Source organism: Scophthalmus maximus, chromosome 11 (genome assembly GCF_022379125.1).
Source record: "Scophthalmus maximus strain ysfricsl-2021 chromosome 11, ASM2237912v1, whole genome shotgun sequence".
Taxonomy (NCBI): Eukaryota; Metazoa; Chordata; class Actinopteri; order Pleuronectiformes; family Scophthalmidae; genus Scophthalmus; species Scophthalmus maximus.
Genome location: NC_061525.1, coordinates 4945167 through 4964883, shown reverse-complemented (window position 1 = coordinate 4964883; position 19717 = coordinate 4945167). Strand labels below are relative to the sequence as shown.

General features: G+C 44.6%; 1 protein-coding gene and 1 long non-coding RNA gene across 4 annotated transcripts; both read left to right on the top strand.

Annotated features, from left to right (window-relative positions):
• The first annotated feature begins 271 nt into the window (after window positions 1–271).
• LOC118295903 (heterogeneous nuclear ribonucleoprotein L) lies at window positions 272–11230 on the top strand. Of its 2 annotated transcripts, none has more exons than XM_035621763.2 (14): window positions 272–428; window positions 1973–2088; window positions 2274–2511; window positions 3143–3228; window positions 3611–3707; window positions 3863–3935; window positions 7262–7294; window positions 7784–7855; window positions 8133–8380; window positions 9207–9328; window positions 9487–9688; window positions 9819–9876; window positions 10435–10545; window positions 10647–11230. In XM_035621763.2, exons 1-14 carry the CDS (start codon window positions 351–353, stop codon window positions 10703–10705), a joined length of 1593 nt encoding a protein of 530 aa, XP_035477656.1. In that variant the 5' UTR covers window positions 272–350; the 3' UTR covers window positions 10706–11230. The 2 variants fall into 2 exon arrangements, with proteins under 2 accessions (XP_035477656.1, XP_035477655.1); XM_035621762.2 differs by having other exon boundaries at window positions 10629–11230.
• A 1310-nt stretch (window positions 11231–12540) lies between these two features.
• Window positions 12541–19284, top strand: LOC118296033. Of its 2 annotated transcripts, XR_007031704.1 has the most exons (7): window positions 12541–12937; window positions 14026–14345; window positions 14775–14845; window positions 17231–17544; window positions 18237–18269; window positions 18891–18962; window positions 19240–19284. It is a non-coding gene; the product is annotated as an uncharacterized LOC118296033 (long non-coding RNA). The 2 variants fall into 2 exon arrangements; XR_007031705.1 differs by lacking the exon at window positions 17231–17544.
• The last annotated feature ends 433 nt before the right edge of the window (window positions 19285–19717 follow it).

The following is a 19717-nucleotide window of genomic DNA, read 5'->3' as shown; positions in this document are numbered from 1 at the left end:
ATTACAAATATAAATTGTTAACATAGCCACTAAACTAAAGGATCAATAATGAAAGGAATCGATGCTTCTACTTTGATCTTACTTCCTACGCCTCAAGTTAATCATCAGAATAAACAACGCCGTCTTTTCATCGTTGCATACTTTCATGTAATACTGCGTCAAAGCCGCAGTTTGCCACCCCGCTATCCTATTGGCGAGAGTTCATGTCCCCGAGTTGACTGACGGCCGTCTCCGCCTATCGCAGTGCCCATGACGTCACGGTAGGCGTGGACGCCCAGCTCCGTTTTTCTTCACTTTTCCGTCCATTTCAGCTCGTCGTCATTACCACCATCCTTTTTAACCGGGACAACATGGCTACCGCGGCGAGTCGTTACTACAGCGAAGACGGCAGGGCCACCAAAAGACAGAAAACCGACGGAATGGCCACGGTGAGTCGAATTGTGCGGGGGATTAGTTTAAATCGGGTATCGAACGCGCTCGCTTACGGTTTCCTCGGTCGATTCTAATTCATTCAGATGCGCGTCGGGTAAAAAAAAAAAAAAAAGCGTCACGACGCACCAGAGGTCGTTGTAGTCCATGTGTGAGTCTGCGGGGAATGGTCTAACTACTCTTTTCTTTGAACTAGCTTTGTCGGGTAGCCGTTGTGTAACTGAAGCGCGTGAGGTTTGTCGGGGACACGTCGGGCGCGGCGCGGTGCGAACGGCGTCGTCCGAGGGCGGTTTCCCCGAGCTGGGCCTCGCCTGAGCCCGGCGGCTTTGTTCTAGCAGACGGCCGGTAACGTTAGCAAGCGCGCTAGGTGCTAGGTGCCAGTCGATCACCGACTGAAGCGGACCGGTGGGCATCGAACCGGCCGCAGCTCGCAAAGGTTCACACCGTACCCTGCTCTTGCACGTGCACGCTCGATCAAAAGACACGCGCCTTCATTTATGTATTTTGAGGAAACGCTCGTTTGGTTTTTCAAACGTGCACCGACACGCACCGCGGTGAAAGTGGCCGCCCCTTCCCCCAACTGCCCCCCAGAGCCGGTCTACCTTCATATTTATAGGGACGTTTATAAGTGACCCGACCCGCTGACTCTCTAGTCCGAGCGGCGGGGCCGGTGCTCGTTGATCGACAGAACAGAAATCTGATCGTTTGATCAGATGCATATTCGAACTCGCTAGATATGAACACAGCTGTCCAGAGCTCCCCCCCCATCAGCCGCTGGTAGTTCGCTACCACCCGGGCTGGATGTCGGCGGTGATCTTTGGTTCGGTCACATCGGATGGTTGCCAATGTTGTTTGTCGTGTGAACTTCTTCTGCACCTCTACCTGGCTTCGTCCGGCAAGTGAGCACCGCTGGTGTCAGACTGTTTATAGAAAAGTCCACATTTACAGCCTACAGAACTGTGGACAGAGGCTTGTCCCCCCCCCCCAAGTAACTGCACAACGAGACATTACAGGGCGTCATTATGCACATGCACATCTTCTCCAGTGTCATTTGCAGATGAACCGACCTACAGCCTCTCTCCTGGAGAACAAGCAGAGCTCAGATCGGTCGTGCAGTCTCTTCTCTCCATCTGTCCCTCTTGTCAAAATTCACTAACAGCGGTTTGTTACCAGTCGGCGCACGGTTCACGTGGCACAGGGTCATGGGCCGTCGGTCTCTTTTTAACGTACGACAACCCGCTGAGCATGCTGTAATAACTCCACAGAGCAAAAGTAAAGGCAGCTGTTGCAGACCCATTTACAGCTAGTAACCAATGCGCATACAACATTGCGTACTGACGTACATGCTTACTGCTAAAATGCAAAGACCGATTTCAAAATTCAACAACCAGAAAAGCATTTTTTGAAACAGCTTAATATTACTACTAAATATGGTTGGGTTTTTTTTTTAAACTAAGACACGTGCAGCGGAGAGGGATCCATTATGGATCAGCCAGGTTGAAGTTTAGAGTGTTTGCTAATTTTGCGTTTTTCTTTGACACAGGGATATGAAGATCCACACAAGACCCTTCCGTCTGTGGTGGTCCATGTCCGGGGGCTGGTCGATGGCGTCACAGAAGCCGACCTTGTGGAGGCGCTGCAGGAATTTGGAGCAATCAGGTAGGTGAAAGAGAGAATGTAAAAGAAAAAATTGCATCCATTCCGAAGTGTATATCATTAACTTTGTTGTGCATTATGTGGACATGCAATTAGCCCACGGTTTGGTTATGTTAGGTGGTAACTTTTGAACTTTTGAACTGGTTATATATGAAGTTTAGATTAAAATTGCCGACGTTCGTTTTCAGCTATGTGGTGGTGATGCCCAAGAAGCGTCAGGCGCTGGTGGAGTACGAAGACATGAACGGGTCCTCCACGTCTGTTACATACGCCGCAGACAACCAAGTTTACATCGCCGGACACCCAGCCTTTATCAACTACTCCACCAGCCAGAAGATCTCCAGGCCAGGAGACTCTGACGACTCGAGAAGTGTCAACAACGTCCTCCTGCTCACCATCATGAACCCCATCTACCCCATCACCACGGTAAATGCAAAGACTGCTACGTCCATTTTTTTATTATTAGACCTCTGGTTTATTCATAGGTATTTAACTCACTCAGCCATTTCCCTGGTGTCAGTTGACCTCTACAGGGCTGCAGTGAAATGCCAGCACTGTTAGCAGTAAGTAGAAGTCTGTTGTAGGTTAAGCCCATACTGTTGTATGCACCTGCTGCACCTGCAGTTTGAATCAGGTGTGTGGTGTGTTGTTATCTTCATGGAAAACCATTTGTCATACTGCAATTTTAATAATGTGGCTGTCAACTGCTCAAGGGTTAAGAAAACGTCATTCACTTGTAGGTTCCAGCTTCTCTACTGTGATACGTTTTTTGTTGGAGGGCTGCAATTAATGATGACATAATTATCAATCTGCTAGCTATTCTCAAATTTTCAGTTTTATGAAATCCTCCAATTAATGGATTTGTTTGAAACGTCAATTATCGATTTATAATGAAATGGATTGTAATGTGTTTTCACTGTGAAAAAGATTTTTTAGTTATTAGTCATTAGTAAGAAAATGTCTGCGGAACAGACTGACCTGCATGGGAAAACCAAACCTGTAACGCTAAATTAGATGCATATGGATGTATTTTTTTTAACGTGGTACATTTTCACAGGATGTTCTCTACACTATCTGCAACAACTGCGGGCCTGTCCAGCGAATCGTCATCTTCCGGAAGAACGGCGTTCAGGCGATGGTTGAATATCCTTTGCCATTTACCACAGGTGCTATCTGACATGTGACTGTGACTACATCTTGATCACTTCAAGTGTATTTCTACATCGCTGAATAAACTCCGGGTTCGGGGTAAAACAAACCAGTAAGATATCAATTTGAAACCCGGTGGCGTTCGCCCATTTGCACATGTCGTAGCCAACGATACCTGATCCACTTCGTGCCGGTTTTATTTGTGTAGGTGTGGGGAAAACACCTGCACATTGCTCCTCCCGAACATTGAACCAGAGGAAGACCGTTTGCAGTCAAAACATTGGGACAAATTAGGGACGAGGTGGCTTCTGGTAGTCTGCATTATCTTTAAGATGTTATGGTACGGCATGTCTTGACCTTAACTCAAGTCATTTACATTTGACTCTGTGCAAAGTGCCCAGAGAGCCAAGGCATCACTCAACGGCGCAGACATCTACTCTGGCTGCTGCACACTGAAGATAGAGTATGCTAAGGTAGGACTGCAACACACAACACTGCTGATTTTCCTGAACAAAATTAGTGAAGCGAGCACACAGCAGCCTGCTATTGTTGACTCTCAGAGTCTGATGGCTTTCCACCAAAAAATTGTTTATATTCTTGTATTCATGTGAATTTTTTTTTTTCTCAGCCCACTCGCCTGAATGTGTTCAAGAACGACCAGGACACCTGGGACTACACAAACCCCAACCTGGGAGGTCCAGGTAAAATCTCCAACATCCCGATGCACATGCTGAGCGCCACGCACGCTTTTATATAGTTGATGCTGATACTGTTAAGCAACCTTACTGCCACTGTTGGGAGTTTCAGCAAGCGGGCTATTGGGAAGATGAAGCCTTCAGAACACCTTTCACTGATAATGCTGCTAAACAGACTATTTTGAACTTGTTTTCAGTACATTACCAAATTATAATTTGGAAAGAACTTGTAAGGCATTATGACTGAAGTGTTGCTTTGGATCTTACTTTTACATCTGTCGACACACAATGGCCAGGGTTCATGAGCAGGAGTGAAAAGTATGTGGAGCATTGTGGACACGGTGTGAATAATGTTCAGGTTAGATGGTTCGTGATGATTAAACTGCCCTGTAAAAATTGATATGCATCAATTTTGGCACAATATCACAAATGTGAGGAAATGCCCTGATTCTGGCTGCAAAAGTAGAAGAGCTCTGCTGTGTAGTGTGAATGGCAGGAACACAGTTGCAGGAGGAAAATGTAATATTTCTCTCATTTGACATCTGTACTTTTAGGGCATGCGGTACATAATGACTGGAAACCACGTGTTCCTCTCTATGGCTTCAGCCTAGTATTCTAGTTCATTGTGGCATGTAGTTTTTCTGGTCTACTTCATAAAACATTTTCCTGCCTCCATTAAGGTATACATGACACTGTATCAGGATTTGAGACACTTTCCTTAAACTTAGTTTTGTGTTGGTTACAAACGCAGCCTTCACCCATTGGACAGATGTGTTATTGTCTGGTGGACTCTCAGCTGAGTGTAACTTGTATTTGCCATATATTACGTTGTCATTGCGACACAAACCTGTTGTGTGCCAGAATTTGCTGTTCCTGCCGTTCATACCACACCTGTCAATCTGCAGGGCTGTGAAAAGTGCATAAACTTGAGATTGAAACCGATGGTGACATTACAAATTAAAAAATGGAACATGTATGTCAGCGTTGACTCTAAAAGCAGTCTGCCACCATAGCTGATCCTGGTCTTTTCCGCTGTAATCTAACTTCTACTACCCAAGTCTCCCATTGGGTCATATTCGTAACTGAAAAATGCTCAACATCGCGGTGAGGCTGAACACGAGTCCCACTCCATGCATCCCAAAATGCATATGATGTAAGGTAGAAAGAGGCTCTTATAAAGGACCAGTGTCAGACCGTGTTATCTGTAACTCACTTTGTAGCACAATTTGTCTGAGAAGTAGTAACAGGGGCATGGACCAGCATCAGTAAACAGGTGGCGTCAGCAACATCATGTAACTCCTCATCTCCTCCTGATAAATCTGTGATTTCACACCTCAGTCAGTTATTTTTTTATAAAAATGACATGGACAGGACTTGTCGTTTATGGGTGAGGGAGAATACACGCTGACAACATCACCACTCAGCAACCACCATCTCCAGATTCCACTTCTACAGTGAAGACACAACCAGTATCACACAGAGGTCCAAACGTCCCCCCGAGACACGAGGGGATGCGCAACGAGACACCTTCCATTCAACACGACGATGTAGGACTGATACTCATTCCTCATCTCCGCGAGCCAGAGCCACGAAGACAACGCACACTTCCAGAGGGTGGGGAGTTTTGGGCACTGAGCTACACTTGGTCCCGGCCCTCCCTCCCGCCTTCCTTTTCTTATCCATTTTGAGACACAAGCCAAAGACACAATGAAGCAGGCCAAAGCTTGCATCTACAACCCGCCCACCACTGTCTACACCAAATGGAGACTGATACCAGCGAAGACACCGCATCCACCAAAACAGAAGTAGTGACAGACAGATGATGCACACTGATACTGACCCGTTGACTGAGATCACATTTTTTTTAAAAGCCCTGGGCCCTTCCTGTATTGTTATTGGCCGCGTAGCCTGTCACGCTTGGCGCCACGAAACCAAAACATTTGATCAACACACTCTTGACACTTGCTGATGCCCTACCGACTGATCCAATAGACGAGTCACACCCGCCCCGAATCAAGCTGTAGCCAGTCACACTGGAGTCAACACAAGACAACTGATGAAGACAAGACACTGCTGACAACACCATCAAGCACACAGAGCCCAGTCAGGCCCATTTTTGGTTTTACCCCTTCTGTGTGTCCTTCCCACGTGGAATTCAGATTTTCTCTCCTGCTCTTTCTCCTCATCTCCCCATCCTTTCCTCCTTCTGTTTTTTCTCTCACTACATTGCATCCCTGTGTAGCTATCCCTCTTTTTTTTGAGTGCAGCTTTCGTTCTAACTATTTAAAGTCTCTGGAACCTGTGTAACGCCTTCCATGTGATGCAGGTTTGGCAATTTGCGGCTAAGAGGAGCCGGCTTCCCAACTGAAATGTGCCCTATGGCAGTCACACGGCCTCCCAGTGGGCGGTAAGCGGACTATTCCAAAATGGAACAAAACGGATGGAAACGCCAGCCAAACGGCCAGCCACCCCCACCCGTGGGCCTTTCAGCTTGATTAAACCAGGAATCCATCCTGAGGTGGAGAGTTGTTTCCCCCCCCAAAAGAGGAAAAGGATAAGAGTATGGGATGAAATGAGTTGAGTGGAAAGTGGAGGAACTACTGCTGCAAATGTCCTCCTCCCTCTGTTTGTAAGCATGCAGTAAGTAAACCGAGCCCCTCCTCGGGGAACATAACTGCACAGCACCACATGACCCCAAAGCCCAGCACCCAACATCGCCACACAAGACTGACATTCTTCCTCCTCGTACAGGTTTAAATCTTTCTCTCTTGGGAAGAGGGTGATGGTTGTGGTTCTGTCGGAGTCTACATCTCTAATGTCTCCCAGAACTACCGTGTGTTCGTTTCCCTTGCTCTGTCTTGTCGCCCCCCCCCCTCCCCCCCCCCGTTGGCAGTTTACAGCCATCGGGAATCTCCTCTGTGTTACGGGATCATTTAATTTGGGAATTAAAATAATGTTGTTGTTGTTTTTTAAATCTGGGGAAAGGATGCAAACTTTATATTGATTCATGTAGGATGTGCTCGACCCATGACCAGCCCTATTTTTTGCAAAGCGTCACAAAGGAGAGCTTTTCATCACCAGCCACAGTGGCTGCTGGTGTCCAGACTTTACAATCTACATTCAGACATTTGCAGCCTGGTTGGTCACCCACATTTAATAGCCAACCATTGTCTATGTTTACCCTGTAATACTTACCACATGAGGACCGACAGCGAGTAATGCTGCACTCTAATGAAATATAACTGGGGCAATTTCAAATTTGCCCGAACATGATGTACGTTTTATTTAACCCGGGGTTCTGATCGTGTTTGGTTTCTTGTGTATCTGTACAGATGGTGACGCAGATGGCAATGGGAGCAATTCAGGTGTGTGTGAACTTTTATTTGATTAAAGGTGCTTGTGCTTAAGGGTAATTTTTCATTTTGTTCGTCATAGTGATCTTACCATCTGTTACATACCCATGCTGCCCCAGTTTAAACACTAAGATCATTTCAGCTACTTTGTTTGATAGTTTTTGCCTGAAGCCTGCCTGAAGTGTAATGTGGTGGAGGGTTGTTCATCTTTTCTGGTATGGCTCCTATAGACAAGAGGAATCTTGAAATGTGTCTGTCTCAAGAACTACTTTGATTGAAGTCTTTAACTTTTTTTTAAATGTTGCGCAGACAGATGAGAAATCTACTTTACTGTGCGCATTGTGAAGCAGAGCCTAGATACATTTCTTAAAGGCTCAGACATCCCCTTGTCATGGAAAGATTGCAGTCAGCCTTGTTTCCAGTCACTCATATCTCATATTCACTCGTCTTTTTTTTCTTCTTCTACCTCTCGCTACCTTTCTCCTCTTCCTGCTCTTATAGAGGATGTGGCTGCCAACCCCAACAAGCGCCAGAGACAGCCTGCCCTGCTGGGCGACCACCCTCCAGAGTACGGTAAGACTCGCTGCTGGGGAACAAGAAAATGCATTGAGGAAGATCTGTGTGCACAAACTACTGTGCATATGAACGTTTGAAATGACTGGGCCAGTTTATAAATTGGTCCTTCACACACTGGCAGCTAAGTGGTGGCTGTGTTGTGTTGTTTTCCAGTCTGCTGCGTACGTGCACTGTTTAAATGATACAGGGACTGAATCCTCTCCTACAACCATTTGTGCCTCCACCTCACCTTGCGCCATCAATAGTTTTTCTCCACTTGACTCTGGTTTTTCAGGAGGAGGTTACCATGGCTACGACGAAAGCTATGGATCCCCGCCCTACGAGGGTCGGCGCATGGGTCCGCCAATGAGAGGGCGCGGAGGAAGAAGCTATGGGCCAGGCTACGGACCACCTCCCCCTCCTCCCGGCGAGTATGGTGCCCACGCCGATTCTCCAGTGGTCATGGTGTACGGACTGGAACCCGTCAAGATGAATGCTGACCGTGTCTTCAATATCTTTTGTCTCTATGGCAATGTAGAGCGGGTCAGTATACGAACAAGACTATTTCACCTTTTCACCTACATCAGATATGGACAAAATCGGCCTCCTATCATTTTAAAAACATAGCGAAACCAAGAGGACTCGTGACCATCCAAGACCTAGAAAAACTGGTATATCCCTTTATTACTAGTAGGCTAAATTATTATGACTAAAAAAACACTCATAGGCAGCTACAACTTGTTCAGAATGCTTTAACAAAGACCAAAAAATGTGATCACGTTACACCAATTCTTAAATCCTTAAATTTGCTCCCCATATGTCAGAGAATACATTTCAAAATACTGCTTCTCACCTATAAATCACTTACATTGCTTCGGTCCAAAGTATCATTTAATTACTATGCAACAAATTAAAACTTCCTGAAGATTTAAGACTTGCCCCAACTCTGAACTATATTGCACTTTTAAACTCAAACCCCTTTTTTTTTTAACTTTTAACCCTTACAGTTGTATTCTTATTTTAATTTTGTTATGTCATGTTTTTCATGTGAAGCACATTGACTCTACCTCGTGTATGAGATGTGCTATTTAATTAAAGTTGCCTTGCCCTGTATGTGACTATACAGGCATACAATCATTTGTCAGTCATGGAATCTGTCTGCATGTGAGAGAAGTGGGGCTTTGCTGCATTTTGGAATTGGAACGAGTTAAACCGAATGTAGAGCTTGGAACACATGCCCTTGCTCCAAGCTATCGTCACACCTGATGTGTGTGCGTGCATGTGTTCAGAACTAATCTTTTTCCCTTCGGCGCAGGTTGCAGCTCTATCACAAAACCTCACCAAACCTGTCTTCTTACACCTTCCATAGGTGAAATTCATGAAGAGTAAGCCTGGGGCAGCCATGGTGGAAATGGGAGACTGCTATGCTGTGGATCGGGCCATCACTCATCTCAACAACAACTTTCTCTTTGGGCAGAAGCTGAATGTGTGGTGAGTTGACCCAGTACAAGTTAAGCAGGATGCCTCAAAAACAAATGGCAACTTGGAAGGACAAGTGTTTACTCAACTGTACAGCTGAGGCGTTGTGCAGAGTGTAGGCCCTGCAGTTGTGCGCCCTTTTTTTAATGTGTCAATTTCCCTCCCTGCAGTGTGTCCAAGCAGCAAGCAATCGTGCCCGGTCAGTGCTATGAGCTGGAAGATGGCTCGAGCAGTTTCAAGGACTTCCACGGCTCCAGGAACAACCGCTTCACGTCACCAGAACAGGCAGCCAAGAACCGCATCCAGCACCCGAGCAACGTGTTGCACTTCTTCAACGCCCAGCCCGACGTCACGCCAGAGATTTTCTCTCAGGTCTTTAGAAATGAGGCGGATCAATGTGTTTGGAAAAGTGTGGCTCATACTCCACATTGTCAATTATATATTTTTTTGAAAGTGTTGCTTTACAAACAGTTCCTAATAATTAATGTTGTGCTCTTTACAGATTTGTGATGAGATTGGTGTCAAGGTCCCCATCAACGTCAAAATGTTCACAGGAAAAAGTAAGCTGCTTTGAATCCTCTGGTTTAAATATTCGCTTTTTTTAAGACACTGAAGTCTAAACAGAAGTGAATCTAAAGATTTTAGAATACTGACGATCTGTCTCAATCTCTCAAGTCTAGTCAATCATTTTCCCAGTGATAAACGTCCCCATAGCAACACACTCTGTACCTGCCACTACGGTATCTACAGAGACGTAGTTCACATAGGACTATGACAGGTGGAAAGATAAGTAGTTCCTATCAACCACACCAATCAAATGTGGTCTGAAAAATCTCCCACGGACGTCTGGAGAAAGCATGGAATTTCAAAATGGAAAATGTATAGGAACCCTGTAAATGCATGATCTGTTGATCTGTTTTTCAATTTAAAGTACTGTAATCATAGTGACCCAAATCAACAAGTTCAACATGATTTGTTTTAATGGGAACTGGCAGTGACATATAATTAAACCAGGCAAATGAATTATCAAATGCTCCGGCATCTGCTCACTGAACAATATTTCTGTATCTGCTATGTGTGTGTCATGTTTGACCTTTGTTGACCCCTGTGCCCACAAGGTGGTGCAGCTCCCAGTGATCGCAGCGCGTCGGGTCTGCTAGAGTGGGAGTCCATCAACGACGCCATGGAGGCTCTGGCCTTGATCAACCACTACCAGATGAAAAACGCAAGTATGTGTCAGACGCTTTTCACAGCTTTGTTATGCAAAAAATCGGATTCATCCCGTGGTTCATGATTGTCACCTAATCTTCAGTCTCTTCTTTCTTACCAGCCGGTCCGTACCCTTACACCCTCAAACTGTGCTTCTCCACTGTTCAGCACGCCAACTGAGCGCACCCGTTTCGCCAGGCAGAGGAAGATTGGTCCACCATTCCCATGTTCACTTGTACTTAGACATGACTGCTTGCAACGAACCTGGGGAAAATTGATGTTCAAAAATTCAGTGAAATGTTCTTTCACATTTACAATCAACCCCCCAAAGGTCAAACTCCCTTGTATTTGGTATGAAGCAGATTTAACAAGTGTTAACGTGCATTTAAAGTTTTTGATATTTATGCCCCAGATGTGGTTTATAGCGTATCAGTACCTGTGTCTTCGATATTAAGTTGTCCTTTTTACTTTTTTGTATTATGCTTATGCAGTGACCTGACATGTGAGAAAGGAGGTTTGAAAGACTTGGTTTTATGCTCAGGTGGGGCTGTGGCAGTGGACATGGTTTTGTAAGAGAGCTGTCTTTTGAAACTTTTATTATGGCTCACTTTTTTCTTTTTGTGTTATTTTAGTTGCTGCCGATTCAGTTCTGCAAGAGTTTTGTTCTAAGAAAATAAAAAACTAAATTTAAAAAATCTATACAAACTTGAGTTTATTGTGACATTATTTCGACTTTGGTTTGTCTGTTTTGTCATCGTCTTTGATGGTGGTCTGTCGAGGCCTTATCTGAGCTAGTCCATCATCCGAACTAAACAGGTTTTCAATATGAAAACCTGTTTAGTATGAAGCATGTTCACACGACACCATGCATACCACAGACAGACTTTGTTCTGTTGACTGATTGACTGATTGCCTGGTTGCGGCCCCTGAAGGATATTATAAAGATTGAAGTGCCCCTTTTGAAAGGAAAAAGCCTCCCAGCCCCTAATGTACAGTGTGCAATGCAACGAAGTTAAAAGATCACACTGATATTGATAATTAACCTGGTGTGTCCAGGTTGAAGGCGACCGTTAGTCGTTTCATTTAATGGAGTCACCTCTGCAGCAGTGACCCAGGGACTGAACCACAGGTCTGGAGACTATGCCCTCATCACACAGAAGATAAAGTTCACATTACTCTGCACTGACTTCACTTTGATTAAAACTGGACACATTTTTTTTTATTGACTTAGGAGTAAATGGAACATGATGTACTATTTGGATTCGTCCGAACCTCAGGGCCGGTCCAAGCCTAAACAGGGCCATAAGGAGAAATACTTTTGACTTCCTTCAATGTTATTAGCCATAGCTGTGTGTCTTTAGAGGCAGCGGTGATTGATTAATCGCTTGCCAACCCATTAACATGATATTTATTTTTGTATGATCATTTGTATTAATTGATTAATAAACATTTCAAGCTCTCGTGGAACATTTCAGAGTTATTGGGGGTCCCTCTAGTGGCCACAGGCCATAAGCACACACTCAGTTTGCTGAATAACCTACTGTGTCAATATCTCCAGTATGAACAGATGTTAATCTGCTGGACCCAGTCATGTATTTGAATAATTCCCCTGGTAGCAGTTGAATTAAATATATCATAGACCTCAGGTATGAACATGAAAGTTTTTGTCAGGTAAAAGAAGCGGCAGCGAGGGTCACCAGATAAATCTGAAGGTTTGTGAGGCGATTAACCGGAGAGGGGGGAAACTGAAGAGCAAGTTGTGAGACATACTTTTGTCATATATTTTTTTAAATTAAAACAAAGTATTATTTGTATTATTGTCATGAACAGTCAAAAGACAACAACAGGATGGGAGTCGATGATGAAATCTAAACAACATGCTGTATTGTATGAATTGATTTTTTTAACTCGTGCAATTTAAATATTGCAGGGGAAATAAGAGTATATATTTTTCTCTAACTTCATCAACCCAATCCCCGTCTCTGCAGTATTTTTCTTGGTTTTTTTGACTTGTATATCGAGTTTGAACCTTGCCAGCCACCGTATCGAGCTAGAAAGGGGCTAACGCAGTAGAGGTTATAAAAGCCAAAACACTGTTATTGTATAGTATTTTCATTTCATTTATTGTCCTGCAGCCTGCGGCGGAGCGTTTGCTCTGTACAGTAGTTCCGTACTTCTGCTCGTGTTCGTCCGCTGGCGTGAAACCGACGAACTTCACCCCCCAAAACACTTTAGGTAAGACGTTCGTTAGCCGGCGGTTAGCATCAGTTAGCTTAGCTCCGGGCTAACAGCAGGTGAAGCCAATCACTCGTCTCTGCTCGCTGCGGTTTTATCGATCACGGAAGTGTGTGGACTTTGCAGCGGGCACACCTGCGATGCTGTCGGTCGTTGTCAGGTCGGCTCTCGCCAAAAGTAAGTGTCAGTGGCCTGTGAGCTGTTGTGTTGTTGTTGTTGTTGTTGTTGGCTGTTTGTTGTGTTATTCAGGGACATGTATGAACAACACTGTGCTCCAGATGTTAACGGCCCAGATGTTTGTCTCAGCTCGCACTAGCCTCACGATGAGGTTTGACTGAGGGAAACAGAGGAGGTGAAGGGCTGAGTAGGTGAAAGGTCACAGCAGCAGCAGCAGCAGCAGCAGCAGCCTGTCGTGTAGTTCTTCGTGCTTCACCACTGGGCTTGCTGCCAATACACTGGTTATTATTTTTTGCATTGACGGTTAACATGCTGATTATCTTCTTGATTCATTGATTAATAGGTAAGTCAACGAAAGCCTGCGGTGATAAGAGGCAAACCAACAGAACAGAACTAGAATTAGAGAATATTTGCCTCTTTTTTTTTTCACGGAAATTGGTGGAAACAATCACTCATGTATTTAAATGTTTAGAGCCGCAGCAATTACTATGGAAATGGATTGGTCGAGCAATAGAAAAGGAACCAGTGACTACTTTTCAAATTAGTTTGAGTCTTTAAAAGTCCTAATGGCATAAACAGGCTGGGACACCCTGTCCCTCAGGCGACATTCGTTACGGCCCACATCAGGAACAACCTGTAAACTCCATGTGTTGTAACGCATTGTATTGCAGTCAATAAATAAATAGACATGGTTTGTTCTGGGACCAACGGTGTCTTTAAAAATATTTGATTGTTTTGGTTAACCCTTTGAACGTTTGAGTAGTTTCCAAAACAAAAATGTCAACTGTTGTTTGATGCTTTCCTTCATTCATTTAGCAGACGCTTTTTTCCAAAGAGACTTACAATAAATGCTTTCAACCATGAAGATATTACCCAAAAGTGCAAGAATCAATAGAGAAACATTTATCAAATAGGCAAAAACAGCTTCAAGTGCTCGTAATAGTAAACGGCGTTCAGTCTTTGTTCTCCCGTTCTAAAGCTTAGTTGATCTTGTCACTGTCACTGTTCCTCGCTCCCAGAAGAATTCAGTCTCATGCTGTTGTTTCAGTTTTGTTCAGGGAGAATGATTTCTGTCTCTCTTCTCTCAGACAGGGGCTTGTGGCTGCCCACTCAGTCTGTGGTCAGGGCCATGTCGTCCGCAGGTGGTGCCACCTCGCCCTACACAAACCCTCGCCATCAGTCACCCAGCCAAGTCCGTCACACACGTGGAGCTCCACCGCCCTGAGAAACTCAACGCCATGAACTCGGCCTTCTGGAGGCAAGAATCTGATTCAAATTAAGACGCCAGCATTCGTTGTAGCCACCAGAAACATGCAGGAGAGTTTACATTAGGATAAATAAATAACTGCTGTACGTTAGGACTGGCAATCCCAGTTTGTGCACCCAGGACGCCTGGTTCCAGGTAAAAGTAAGTACATGTGCATCCAATTCTCATTATTTGGAAATGTGGTGAAGAAAACAGGAAATGTTACTGAGGGAAAATTAGGGAATAGATAAATGATGAAATAAAATAAAATGAGCTGGTGAAAGATGAACAAGTTTTGATTATCTGTCAGCAGAATTATGGATGTGTTCCCATTGACTTGTCTGATAGGGTTTCTATCTATTTCAATGTTCCATATGAAACGGAAAATTGTATGAACAGGTTGTTCACAGGTGTTTGATAATAGGAAAATAAATTAGTTTTCAAGAATTTAAAAATAAAAGCACATATATAATTTTAGCCTATACAGAACTCCTCGTTGTATTAAAGGATACAGGTGATGTTCTGTCTGATATGACATTGGGGATGATGTTACTAAAGTGTCAGTGTCTGTCTTTGTGTCCGGCTGCACAGGAAGTTGATATTGGACTAGCAGCAGACGTTGGGACTCTCCAGAGACTTCCTAAAGTCATCGGCAGCCGCAGGTAAATCACCCATTTTGATCAACCAAAGAGAGGCTGGGTGTGAGGTTGCGACTTCTGCTTTCTGCCACGGCTGCGTGCTGCCTGTAGGAACAGGTGATGTGCTCTGCATGTAAAAGTGACAGAACTTAGTCATAATAGTGTGACTAAAAAAATGTTGAGAGTTAGAAGTTAGCTGTGAACTAAGAGTGCAATGTATGTGCAGTTAACCAGTAAATAAACGCTAAAACTCCTCCACATAGTTCATAGTATTCTTAGGCATAAAAACATACTGTTGTGTAGTATCAAAAATGTCATAGTACAATAACGCTTAAAAAATGTCATAGTCTTATAAGGCATTTAACATTTCATGGTGTCGTAAAGTATAAAATATCTCAGCATGGTAAAGTATAGAAAACAGTGGTAAATGTTAATAAAAATATATTATAGCATATATAAGAAATGTCATAGTAAAGTATAAAAACATAGTATAGTAAGACATAAGGTCTACAAATGTCATAGTAAAGACAATGTCTGGCTGCAAAAGTAGAAGAGCTCTGCTGTGTAGTGTGAATGGCAGGAACACAGTTGCAGGAGGAAAATGTAATATTTCTCTCATTTGACATCTGTACTTTTAGGGCATGCGGTAGATAATGACTGGAAACCACGTGTTCCTCTCTATGGCTTCAGCCTAGTATTCTAGTTCATTGTGGCATCTAGTTTTTCTGGTCTACTTCATGAAACATTTTCCTGCCTCCATTAAGGTATACATGACACTGAATCAGGATTTGAGACACTTTCCTTAATCTTAGTTTTGTGTTGGTTACAAACGCAGCCTTCACCCATTGGACAGATGTGTTATTGTCTGGTGGACTCTCAGCTGAGTGTAACTTGTATTTGCCATATATTACGTTGTCATTGCGACACAAACCTGTTGTGTGCCAGAATTTGCTGTTCCTGCCGTTCATACCACACCTGTCAATCTGCAGGGCTGTGAAAAGTGCATAAACTTGAGATTGAAACCGATGGTGACATTACAAATAAAAAAATGCAACATGTATGTCAGCGTTGACTCTAAAAGCAGTCTGCCACCATAGCTGATCCTGGTCTTTTCCGCTGTCATCTAACTTCTACTACCCAATTCTCCCATTGGGTCATATTCGTAACTGAAAAATGCTCAACAGCGCGGTGAGGCTGAACACTTGAGTCCCACTCCATGCATCCCAAAATGCATATGATGTAAGGTAGAAAGAGGCTCTTATAAAGGACCAGAGTCAGACCGTGTTATCTGTAACTCACTTTGTAGCACAATTTGTCTGAGAAGTAGTAACAGGGGCATGGACCAGCATCAGTAAACAGGTGGCGTCAGCAACATCATGTAACTCCTCATCTCCTCCTGATAAATCTGTGATTTCACACCTCAGTCAGTTATTTTTTTATAAAAATGACACGGACAGGACTTGTCGTTTATGGGTGAGGGAGAATACACGCTGACAACATCACCACTCAGCAACCACCATCTCCAGATTCCACTTCTACAGTGAAGACACAACCAGTATCACACAGAGGTCCAAACGTCCCCCAGAGACACGAGGGGATGCGCAACGAGACACCTTCCATTCAACACGACGATGTAGGACTGATACTCATTCCTCATCTCCGCGAGCCAGAGCCACGAAGACAACGCACACTTCCAGAGGGTGGGGAGTTTTGGGCACTGAGCTACACTTGGTCCCGGCCCTCCCTCCCGCCTTCCTTTTCTTATCCATTTTGAGACACAAGCCAAAGACACAATGAAGCAGGCCAAAGCTTGCATCTACAACCCGCCCACCACTGTCTACACCAAATGGAGACTGATACCAGCGAAGACACCGCATCCACCAAAACAGAAGTAGTGACAGACAGATGATGCACACTGATACTGACCCGTTGACTGAGATCACATTTTTTTAAAAAGCCCTGGGCCCTTCCTGTATTGTTATTGGCCGCGTAGCCTGTCACGCTTGGCGCCACGAAACCAAAACATTTGATCAACACACTCTTGACACTTGCTGATGCCCTACCGACTGATCCGACTGAGTCACACCCGCCCCGAATCAAGCTGTAGCCAGTCACACTGGAGTCAACACAAGACAACTGATGAAGACAAGACACTGCTGACAACACCATCAAGCACACAGAGCCCAGTCAGGCCCATTTTTGGTTTTACCCCTTCTGTGTGTCCTTCCCACGTGGAATTCAGATTTTCTCTCCTGCTCTTTCTCCTCATCTCCCCATCCTTTCCTCCTTCTGTTTTTTCTCTCACTACATTGCATCCCTGTGTAGCTATCCCTCTTTTTTTTGAGTGCAGCTTTCGTTCTAACTATTTAAAGTCTCTGGAACCTGTGTAACGCCTTCCATGTGATGCAGGTTTGGCAATTTGCGGCTAAGAGGAGCCGGCTTCCCAACTGAAATGTGCCCTATGGCAGTCACACGGCCTCCCAGTGGGCGGTAAGCGGACTATTCCAAAATGGAACAAAACGGATGGAAACGCCAGCCAAACGGCCAGCCACCCCCACCCGTGGGCCTTTCAGCTTGATTAAACCAGGAATCCATCCTGAGGTGGAGAGTTGTTTCCCCCCCCAAAAGAGGAAAAGGATAAGAGTATGGGATGAAATGAGTTGAGTGGAAAGTGGAGGAACTACTGCTGCAAATGTCCTCCTCCCTCTGTTTGTAAGCATGCAGTAAGTAAACCGAGCCCCTCCTCGGGGAACATAACTGCACAGCACCACATGACCCCAAAGCCCAGCACCCAACATCGCCACACAAGACTGACATTCTTCCTCCTCGTACAGGTTTAAATCTTTCTCTCTTGGGAAGAGGGTGATGGTTGTGGTTCTGTCGGAGTCTACATCTCTAATGTCTCCCAGAACTACCGTGTGTTCGTTTCCCTTGCTCTGTCTTGTCGCCCCCCCCTCCCCCCCCCCCCCTGTTGGCAGTTTACAGCCATCGGGAATCTCCTCTGTGTTACGGGATCATTTAATTTGGGAATTAAAATAATGTTGTTGTTGTTTTTTAAATCTGGGGAAAGGATGCAAACTTTATATTGATTCATGTAGGATGTGCTCGACCCATGACCAGCCCTATTTTTTGCAAAGCGTCACAAAGGAGAGCTTTTCATCACCAGCCACAGTGGCTGCTGGTGTCCAGACTTTACAATCTACATTCAGACATTTGCAGCCTGGTTGGTCACCCACATTTAATAGCCAACCATTGTCTATGTTTACCCTGTAATACTTCCCACATGAGGACAGACAGCGAGTAATGCTGCACTCTTCTGACATAACTGGGGCGATTTCAAATTTGCCCGAACATGATGTACGTTTTGTTTAACCCGGCGTTCTGATCGTGTTTTATTTCCTGTGTACCTGTACAGATGGTGACGCAGATGGCAATGGGAGCAATTCAGGTGTGTGTGAACTTTTATTTTGTGTGAGTTTGACTCTGTTTGATTATCCTACTCACTTCCTAGGTCATTAGCTTCCACCTCATCTTTACCATTTCCCCCCGTTCCACTTTATTTGCTAAAGGTTCACAGTTTTTGATGTTTTCAGATTAAAGGTGCTTGTGCTTAAGGGTAATTTTTCCTTTTGTTCGTCATAGTGATCTTACCATCTGTTACATACCCATGCTGCCCCAGTTCAAACACTAAGATCATTTCAGCTACTTTGTTTGATAGTTTTTGCCTGAAGCCTGCCTGAAGTGTAATGTGGTGGAGGGTTGTTCATCTTTTCTGGTATGGCTCCTATAGACAAGAGGAATCTTGAAATGTGTCTGTCTCAAGAACTACTTTGATTGAAGTCTTTAACTTTTTTTTAAACGTTGCCCAGACAGATGAGAAATCTACTTTACTGTGCGCATTGTGAAGCAGAGTTCAGTGAAGCCTAGATACATTTCTTAAAGGCTCAGACATCCCCTTGTCATGGAAAGATTGCAGTCAGCCTTGTTTCCAGTCACTCATCTCATATTCACTCGTCTTTTTTTTCTTCTTCTACCTCTCGCTACCTTTCTCCTCTTCCTGCTCTTATAGAGGATGTGGCTGCCAACCCCAACAAGCGCCAGAGACAGCCTGCCCTGCTGGGCGACCACCCTCCAGAGTACGGTAAGACTCGCTGCTGGGGAACAAGAAAACGCATTGAGGAAGATCTGTGTGCACAAACTACTGTGCATATGAACGTTTGAAATGACTGGGCCAGTTTATAAATTGGTCCTTCACACACTGGCAGCTAAGTGGTGGCTGTGTTGTGTTGTTTTCCAGTCTGCTGCGTACGTGCACTGTTTAAATGATACAGGGACTGAATCCTCTCCTACAACCATTTGTGCCTCCACCTCACCTTGCGCCATCAATAGTTTTTCTCCACTTGACTCTGGTTTTTCAGGAGGAGGTTACCATGGCTACGACGAAAGCTATGGATCCCCGCCCTACGAGGGTCGGCGCATGGGTCCGCCAATGAGAGGGCGCGGAGGAAGAAGCTATGGGCCAGGCTACGGACCACCTCCCCCTCCTCCCGGCGAGTATGGTGCCCACGCCGATTCTCCAGTGGTCATGGTGTACGGACTGGAACCCGTCAAGATGAATGCTGACCGTGTCTTCAATATCTTTTGTCTCTATGGCAATGTAGAGCGGGTCAGTATACGAACAAGACTATTTCACCTTTTCACCTACATCAGATATGGACAAAATCGGCCTCCTATCATTTTAAAAACATAGCGAAACCAAGAGGACTCGTGACCATCCAAGACCTAGAAAATCTGGTATATCCCTTTATTACTAGTAGGCTAAATTATTATGACTAAAAAAACACTCATAGGCAGCTACAACTTGTTCAGAATGCTTTAACAAAGACCAAAAAATGT

Bases quoted from the DNA above. Each gene is read 5' to 3' on its own strand.
- LOC118295903 (XM_035621762.2), top strand. From the start codon at position 351: ATGGCTACCGCGGCGAGTCGTTACTACAGCGAAGACGGCAGGGCCACC. The intron at 3,708-3,862 runs GTAGGACTGCAA...TTTTTTTCTCAG, and splicing joins TGAAGATAGAGTATGCTAAG to CCCACTCGCCTGAATGTGTT. The intron at 7,295-7,783 runs GTGTGTGTGAAC...CTGCTCTTATAG, and splicing joins TGGCAATGGGAGCAATTCAG to AGGATGTGGCTGCCAACCCC.